Raw genomic sequence first — 8,917 nt, forward strand, 5'->3', positions numbered from 1 at the left:
CTTCTGAACCATATTCCAAGGGCCAAAGAGCGCCCGTCTGTCTGGGGGTGTGTGCGTGTACCTGCGCCCGTTCTCTCGACCCTGTGTGTGTCGTGTGTTACAACACATTTTGAGTTCAAGATAGTCGCACGGGTCCAAAGGACAGTGAGCGTGTTCGCGGGTCTAGACCGACGTTCAGGCTGGTGTTTGTTTAGCCTTTCAGTATAAGCTCAACACTGGCGTTAAGCTGGGAGAAGGGAGAGCGAAGTCTGTGAACATTAAATTAAAATGCTTGGCAAATGAGGAGAGGGAGGAGAGGTACACTGAAAAGACAGAGGGCAGGACTGGCAGGGCGCGGTCTCCACGCATCTGATCTTTCGGATCTCTTCAATTTCCAGTTGAGCTGAGAGTCTCGCGCTACAGGGGACACATTAAGAGCCAAGTGTAGTTGCAGAAAAACGCGGTGGGGACACCCTTTGACCGCTACGCCTACCCAAAATCCCAGTCAGTCTGAGCACCGGGGCCGTTTTTCACAGCTGGAACAGCTTTGAACCTGTCTGCCAAGATAAACGGATCTTTCCCTATTTATGCGCTTGTCTCCGCTTGGACTGTGAGATGAGAGCTTCGCGGTGAAAGAAGCAGCTCAAAGCACCAGCACTTCATTATAGGGGGATCTTATCCGAGGTTCCAAAAGACGCCGGCGCTATACGACGTCTCCAGTAGCGCATTGTCTGCGCGCCGGGATATGGCGAATTTTGTGGACTCGGTGATTAATTCGTAACTGTCCAGTCCTCCTCCCCCTCGAGTACCCCGCGTGGGGAGATAAGCAGCGACCAGGGGGAGGAGGTGTTTTGAATCTATCAGTGACATTTTTCTGTCACCTCCAGCCGGGGTGTCCGCCGGCGTGGTGGAATGCTGCTCCCCTGGCTCGTGACGTGCCTCGTCGGTTGCGCAGTGATTCTCTCGCCGGTCAGCGAGGGCTGCGGGCCGGGACGGGGATATGGGAAGAGGCGGTCATCGAGAAAGCTTGCGCCTCTTGCCTACAAGCAGTTTAGTCCCAATGTAGCCGAGAAGACACTAGGCGCGAGCGGTCGATATGAAGGGAAAATTACCCGGAACTCCGAGCGCTTCAAAGAGCTCACTCCGAACTACAACCCTGACATCATATTCAAAGATGAAGAGAACACAGGGGCAGACCGGATGATGACACAGGTAAGCATACTCTGAATAGATTGGTTAGGGCTCACTGGGATTGAATGTTCATAACCATGTGAAACATAATATCTCCATTTGGGACACGTTCTTTTACGTGAGTTTGGATAGCTGACTATAGTCTTCTTCTTGCACTTTGCTCAGCCTTTATACCCATGGACCAGTCTTATCGATGCGGTGTTATTGACTTTGGTTTCCTGGCCCTGCGCAGAACACGGCACTGATTACAATGAGTTCACTGCGCGCTCCAGTCACACAATCCAAAGAGCGTGCTGTTTCAAAGGGACCTATAAAGAGGGTGACAATGTTATTGGTTTATGAGAGGTTGGCCAGTCTGCCTATTCAGATTATCTGGGACATGCATAAAATAGGACTGGTGTTTCCAAATACTGTTCGAATGGTTGGTTCCTTCCTGTTATGTCCAGTGTTGAAAAAGCGTCGCATCATATATTTGGAGTTCATTTAAACTGTGGCTGGTGCGTGCGTAAAACAGGGCATCAACGGCAGCAAACACTGTATAACGCAACCCCTTCTATAAATGTACGGAAAAGTTGGTAGCATGTAATTAAAACACTATGTCCTCTGTATTTACCTCATTTTGGGGGGGAAACACCCCATCGTCCTATTTGGTCAGAGCCTGACTCGGCGCGTGTACAAATGTTTACCGTTAGTTTTAGCCTGACTGGCCAGAGTTAACGGTCGCCTGTTGGACTGTCAGAATTTTTACGACAGGGTCATTGATGTGGTTCCGAAAGGGGATTTATTTGACTCCAATTCCCTAGGAATAAAGTATTTATATCGGCCTCTTATGACCGCGGGCGTCCTCTAAAAGAGCGAGCGTTTATGACCCGCAGCCCCACGTGGTAATAAGAGTGCCCAATCTTTCTCAGTCTTTAGCTGTCACCTTGCTCCAAACACGCGCATGCATACACTCGTGTACACACATACCGCTCCGCGTTTAACTCGAGTCGCGCACAATTTATGAGCTCCAAGCACAACCGCCACCACCAGCCACTGGAGACAACCTCCTGTTTGTCTTTTACCATTTTGTGTTATTTTCTGTTTGTTTTTGTAGCACAAACGTGCAAAAATAGTCCACTTCACATGCATTTAAGCCTTAATTGTACACATTTTTTGCCTCTTATTTTTGATTCAGTGGTGGTGGCTTGCCTGCCCGGAGTGGCACTGGAGCGCTCATACAGACGTGACTGTTCAGCGGCCGAAGCCATAGGTGTGCACAGGCGCGTGTTGTCAACTCCGCGTCGAATGTTTGTGTAGCCCGTGGTTAGTGCGAAACCGCTCCTACAGAAACTCCGTCGATCGGTACCTTGAAAGTTAAACCAACAAAATTCATCGTCTGATTTATGGACTCCAGTTCATGTCCGCGACCGCAGAGAAAAAAAATAGATGTTAAAATCCACACCACTCTGTGAAAAGGCATCTATTGCCACTCCGCAATAAGCTATTCTTATCCTCAGAAACTTAGGACCAACATGGAAAAATAAATTAGAACACCACTCATAGTTTTGAAATACGGCATTGGTCAAACTAATAGCCTATCCAAATGCAGCGCTTAAAAGGCTCAGAGTAAAAAAATATTATTGTAGCCTATAGGCCACCACCAATTTACTTAGAGTTTAGTGGCGCAGTTGGCCTACCATGCTTGTAAAATCAGAACTGGGGTCAAATCTGAATCATTTTATCTGGCCATAGCCAAATTATTCAGAATTAAAAATGAATAATAAATAATTTAATTAAGAACTAAAAGTTAGTAGAACTTCAAAACCATTCAAACCAAATCAAGTAAAACGTGAGTCTCATTAATTTGACAACTGAAATATTTCAAATTGGTTCTTTGAGATGTCAAATCAATTATTCTGTTTATGTGTAAGCAATTTGAACTTGAACTGAATCAAATTCACTGCACATACTAGAATGAACTGAAGCATATACAACCTTCAGCCCAAATGTATGGTGAAACAGTATGGTGAAATGTATGGTGAAACAGTAAAGTCCTGTGTATTTTGCCCACTTGGGAAAACTTGTCCCCCGACACACCTTTTCGGTCCACAGAAGCTGTGTCACACTGTCACAACATGCCACTGTATCCATGTCAACGATCTATGGTCTGCTTTCTCAATTCTCCTAGCAAATAAGGGCCATGTCTGCTACGGGGGATTAGATGGTGACCAAAAGGATGAAAAATTGGTCCTTATGCGATCGCCAAGGCCTGCGTGCGTGCTCGCGCCTGGCTGTCCTGTCAGAATTCTCAGGGTCCTCAATAAGCCCTCTCAACCTCTGTTTGCTCACCCTCACCAGACCCCAGTTTGGGGAGAACAACGTTTGTGTGCTGTTCCTAACCATGTCTCCCACTATAGTCCTTCCAAATAAACTTACCCCACCTAATCCCAATACACACCCTGACCTCACCACAACCCAACCTAATCTGCCTCTCCCCCCTTTATTCCATCCCTAGACTTTTAGCCTCCCCATTGCCACAGAGAGCAAACAGGAGCTTATGGGACTGTGTGTGTGTGTGTGTGTGTGTGTGTGTATTTGGGGGTGGCATCTTCCCAGTAGGGGTTATGTGGTGGGGCTTAATTGACAAACCTGGGGGACCTTGCCCAGTGAGCAAAATCAGTTTAAAGACGTATTTTCAGGCCAAAATGTATTTGGAGCTGGAGGTGGGGAAGGGGGCATAAACTGAGGAAAGACTAGCAAGAGCTGTTTAATAAACGTGGGATGGGCGTGTCGTTCATGTCAGCCGTTTAGTGTCGCACTTCGGATGTCACTGGCGTATACAAACTCTAACACTCTTCTCTCTCATCTTCTTTCCTGTTCATCCGTCGTCTCCTTTCGGGCAGCGCTGCAAGGACAAGCTAAACTCACTAGCCATCTCTGTAATGAACCTATGGCCGGGGGTGCGCCTGCGGGTCACCGAGGGCTGGGACGAGGACGGACACCATTCGGAGGAGTCGCTGCACTACGAGGGACGGGCGGTCGACATCACAACCTCTGACCGCGACCGCAACAAGTACGCAATGTTGGCTAGACTCGCGGTGGAGGCTGGCTTCGATTGGGTCTACTACGAGTCCAAGGCCCACGTGCACTGCAGCGTCAAGTCAGGTGAGAAGCGGAAAGGGGGAAGAAGGAGGGGAGGCTGAGAGGGTTTTAAAGAGGAGAGTCAAACAATCCGTAATACACCAGAGAGGGACTGGGGGGCGGGGTGAGGGTGAATGTTCAACCTGTGATTACACATTGTGCATGGATGTATGTTTCACTTTACTCCCACTAACGCAAATAAATAAACAAATAATAAATAAATGCAACTCTCACTCTTTCTTGGCACGCGATAAGTTAAAACACGGATAAGGATTTTACAAAGTGAATGGTTTTGGAGGGGTTTTGGGCAGCCTTCACCTTAACTGGACATCAGCATTCTGGACACAGATCTAAAGGGAAAGCATCACTCCACATTCGGTAAAACACTGAACCAGTTGAAGATGTCCTTCTGAAGCCACTTCGTCACTTGAGATGAAAGGAAATGGATGCCTGCTTTTTATGTCACAACTAATGGGAGACATACAGCCGCTTTGGGTGATTAAGCTACTTTGCTAATCTTTTCTAACACTTTTCTCACTGCAACTTCGTTTTGACCTGTCTCTGTCCTGTCCGTTGTTGCTAAAAGCTTTCATTTGGTTTTGTGATTGACTTCAAGGGAGAATTAGCTAGTTACTTTATGCCGTCGCCTAATTCAAACTCACACCAGCTTTTGTATTGTCACTTACAACGATTTAGGCATTTTTATATTATCTTACTGGCATGCTACGCGGCAGCAATGTTTGGGCTCAGCATTGTTTTGAGTTTACTTTGTGTGGTGGGTCGCTTGCTTGATAGAGCATCTACCATTTATCTTCCCATTTATGTAACTTCATTAATATGGCAACAGAAACTAAGGTGTAATTATTATTATAGCTAAGAATTAGCTATAGTGTTGTTGAGTTTGTTGGTAGGGAAAGTGTAACTAGAATAGAACACTGCAGAGCAGAGACGGACCAAATTCTCTTCCTCTTGAAATTTTGAGTGGCGCGTGACATTCTCTTTTCCGTTCTCTCCCGCTGTCCTCACTTTCTTTTCCCTTTGACTCTTCCCTTCTTACCCAGATCGGGTTGCGAGTCATCAGTCCTCGGCTTGATCGGAGGACTGCACCGGGCACCTTATTTCTCACCTGAAAACACTAACTGTAAAAAAGGGGGAATACCACTTAATAAAGATATCTCGTCGTAGACGAAGAAGTCTCATCTGCTACCACTATTGACATCATATCAATGATTCCCTAAAACGCCATTGTATGAGAAACTGCCTGCGGTGGGACCCAGCACACATCAGTAGGAAAAAGCCCACAAGAGGGCGCTACCAATACAGACATCCAGACCCCAACTAAATTCAGGACCAGAAAGGTGAATGTTTAAAGATGGCTCTCTGAAACCTTTATAGTAGAAAGACTAACCAAGTGTATGACTGCATCTCAGTTGGCACCCTATTCTCTTTAAAGTGTACCGATTTTGATCATTGGCCAATAGGGGATATTAGTTTAAAGCACATCCCTTGGCATTGTGGAGCTCTTCAATGGACCATAAGGCATGTGCCAGAATTGAGAGACTGAGAGAGTTTTGGTGGAGAACCTGAGAATAAAGCTAAAGGAGGGTTCAGATGGTGCAGTAGTTGGAGTCTTGGTCCACATATTAGTTACCAGAACATTTCCCTAATGGTGAACTTATGACCTGGGCCTAGTTTTGGATATTGAACAGATTTAAATGCATAAACATGTCATAAATACAATGTGAGTCTCCATTATATCAATGATTTGTGTGTTCTATTCATTATATTTCTTGGGATTTAATCCTATCCGAGAAATCTTCATAGAAAACCTTTGGAATTCTGGGCCCTGGCAGCGGTTCCCATCTTGCCCAAATATTTGTGCTGCTGTAGATAGACTTGAGGCAGTCCCCACATACCACTTCAAGTCCAGCACCTTGACACACAAACGTGCACACACTGATGGAATGAAGCTCATACACACAGATGCAGGCATATGCACACACACACACACACACACACACACACACAAAGATAAGAAGCTTTAATCCGTCAGCCAACTTTTGTTATTTTCTCTTACATTTGGAGTGGAAGGAAATAGAGACGCAAATATTTAGTTGAAGGCCGGAATAGATCTGCCATGTGTTTAACTGCACAGAATGCATTGTGACAATGAAAACCACTCTCTCCCTGTCTTTCTCTCTCTCAGAGCACTCTGTTGCGGCTAAGTCAGGGGGGTGTTTTCCGGGAGGGGCGTGGGTGACCCTAGAAGACGGGAGTAAAAGGTTGATCCGGGACGTGCGGCCGGGTGAGCGAGTTCTTGCCTCGTCGGCAAGCGACGGCAGTGGAGCGCTAGTTTACAGTGAGGTTCTCACCTTCCTTGATCGTGACCCCGCGACGCGGAAGCAGTTCTATTCCATCAGGACAGAAAGCGGGGCTACCCTGCCACTCACCGCCGCTCACCTGCTGTTTGTATCTGAGGGAAACTGCTCGGAAGGGGCGGAGCCGACTCCTGGTAGTATGAGGACGATATACGCCAGCGACGCGAGGCTGGGACAGTGCGTGCTGACGACAGTGGCCAGTGAGGGGGTCAGACAGGGTGAGGAGTCGATGAAAGGCGCGGGGCGTTTCTCACGCATCTCCCGGGTGAGTGTGCATGAGGACGTAGGAGTGTATGCCCCCCTCACCCGCCACGGGACGTTGGCGGTGAACGGTGTGGTGGCGTCGTGCTATGCGGTGGTGGACGGGCACGGCCTGGCTCACTGGGCCTTCGCCCCCTTGCGCCTGCTGTACCATTGGACTGGCTTTGCTGGAAGCCATTTTGGAGACACTGGGGTTCACTGGTACTCCCAGTTGCTGTACTGGATAGGCAGTCTACTGCTGGACTCTGAACACTTCCACCCCTGGGGACTGACTGATCCAGGGAGGTGAGAATTAAGAGGGAGAAGAATGCCAGGAGACACTGGAGAGAAAGTACTTGTTTGGGAGTTGTACAGACCAGGTAAACTACTGGACTGGTTACCCATTGAACCTTACTTTAACCTTGGACTTGAGTCTAGCACACTGAGGAAAGGGGAGGAGTCTCATAAAAAGGGGTTGGGCCCAGTAGCTGACCATTCACCTTTCTATGGAGTTCAAGTCAAGAAACAATAGACATGAACAGATCTGTAACATGTTCAGATAGACAACGCTATGTGCTTTCTTTTCCACAATAGTAAAACATTGTGCCCACACTGAACGTAAACCAAAGGCAATGTCCACAGGTGGACCTTGTTATGTCTATTAGAATAACCATGAACCCTGAAGGAGAACATTTGTTTTATTTAATATTTGGCAGTGTCTCATTGAAATCAAGCTACCATTATGAAGAAAAGCATTTTCTTTTGTGATCTTGTTGATTGCTTCATAGTACGATTTCCATAACATGGCCATGCCACAACTTAGCAATTGAACAAAAGTGTAGGCTACATGAATAGAGCATATCTATGATATTTTTAGAAAACGTTTACTGTATTTTATTAAAGAGAGATGTCAAAAATGTTTATGATTTTAATATTATGTATAATGAGATATTTAAAGATTTATTTTTGGAAATTAAATATTATGGAAATGCTTGTGGTTGTTGTTAACAGGTCCTCATCTGACTCTTTTTGGAATGTAGAAAAAAAGTTTTTCCATTTGACATTCCTTATTGTTTTTACCCTGTTTTTCTACCCAGTTTTGTGATTTAGCCCCAGCTTCATCGAAAGTAACTTGTAGCAGACCCTGGACAGTTGATGTAGAGATATGTGTCCTCTGAATCACATATGAAGCCCTTCCAGGTTTTTTGAAATTCCACTGAGCTGCTCGCTCAATTATATTGAAATCACTACTCGCCGGAGGGAATGCACTCCCTGGCGTTCAGACAACCTTTCCACCACAAGGAGAGGAGACAAGGAAACCATTTCAAATTATTAAACCCCCAAAAAACATGGACAGGGCTGGCCAATTGCAACCGCCTCAGTGGGACACCATGGGGGATGAAACCTTTCCACCCACTAAAACAGTGATCCACAAACCAGGGGGAACATGGACAAACTAATGAGACCATATGCTTACTGATAATGAGGGTCTACTTCAGGGGTAGCCCACCCTGGGCAGAATTAAACTCCATGGTCGAATTGGTTCAGTTCCTAAAACAGGTTGGGGACCACTGCTTTAAAGTATTGCATTGTTTATCATTGACTTTTGACACATATCAAGCCATGAAAACGTATGAAGCATTTATAATGGCCTTTAATGCTGATTTGTGTTCAATCTTTGCCCATGCCTTCCTCATGCTGCTTTCTTTTACTGCCATCTACTGACGAAAAAATGAAACAGCACGGATTATGTGTAATAATAGAGTACTCCACTTGATTAACCGAGGTCCATTTAACCACACTGAACAGGTGTTACCATTTAAACCAAGATTTATAGAAAAAAATATAATAATACAATGTGAAAAGTTTCAGGTGACACATCTGCTAATTTCACTCACAAAACGGTTTTGTTAAAGTGTTCAAAATACTTTATTAAATTAAATGGTGAACCCATTAGTCAATTCGCAGTATCTGAACACCCACACACGTGCTCAGGCACAACAGTT

The 8,917-nt window shown here is 45.9% G+C and overlaps 1 protein-coding gene across 1 annotated transcript; it reads left to right on the top strand.

Annotated features, from left to right (window-relative positions):
• The first annotated feature begins 119 nt into the window (after positions 1 to 119).
• On the top strand, positions 120 to 8,740 carry LOC105023172 (indian hedgehog B protein). The gene is made up of 3 exons (XM_010892151.4): positions 120 to 1,191; positions 4,056 to 4,317; positions 6,500 to 8,740. The coding sequence occupies exons 1-3, from the start codon at positions 892 to 894 to the stop codon at positions 7,219 to 7,221; spliced, it is 1,284 nt and encodes a 427-aa protein (XP_010890453.1). The 5' UTR covers positions 120 to 891; the 3' UTR covers positions 7,222 to 8,740.
• Positions 8,741 to 8,917: the final 177 nt, after the last annotated feature.

Source organism: Esox lucius, chromosome 22 (genome assembly GCF_011004845.1).
Source record: "Esox lucius isolate fEsoLuc1 chromosome 22, fEsoLuc1.pri, whole genome shotgun sequence".
Lineage (NCBI taxonomy): Eukaryota > Metazoa > Chordata > Actinopteri > Esociformes > Esocidae > Esox > Esox lucius.

Bases quoted from the DNA above. Each gene is read 5' to 3' on its own strand.
- LOC105023172 (XM_010892151.4), top strand. From the start codon at position 892: ATGCTGCTCCCCTGGCTCGTGACGTGCCTCGTCGGTTGCGCAGTGATT. The intron at 1,192-4,055 runs GTAAGCATACTC...CCTTTCGGGCAG, and splicing joins CAGACCGGATGATGACACAG to CGCTGCAAGGACAAGCTAAA. The intron at 4,318-6,499 runs GTGAGAAGCGGA...TCTCTCTCTCAG, and splicing joins GCACTGCAGCGTCAAGTCAG to AGCACTCTGTTGCGGCTAAG.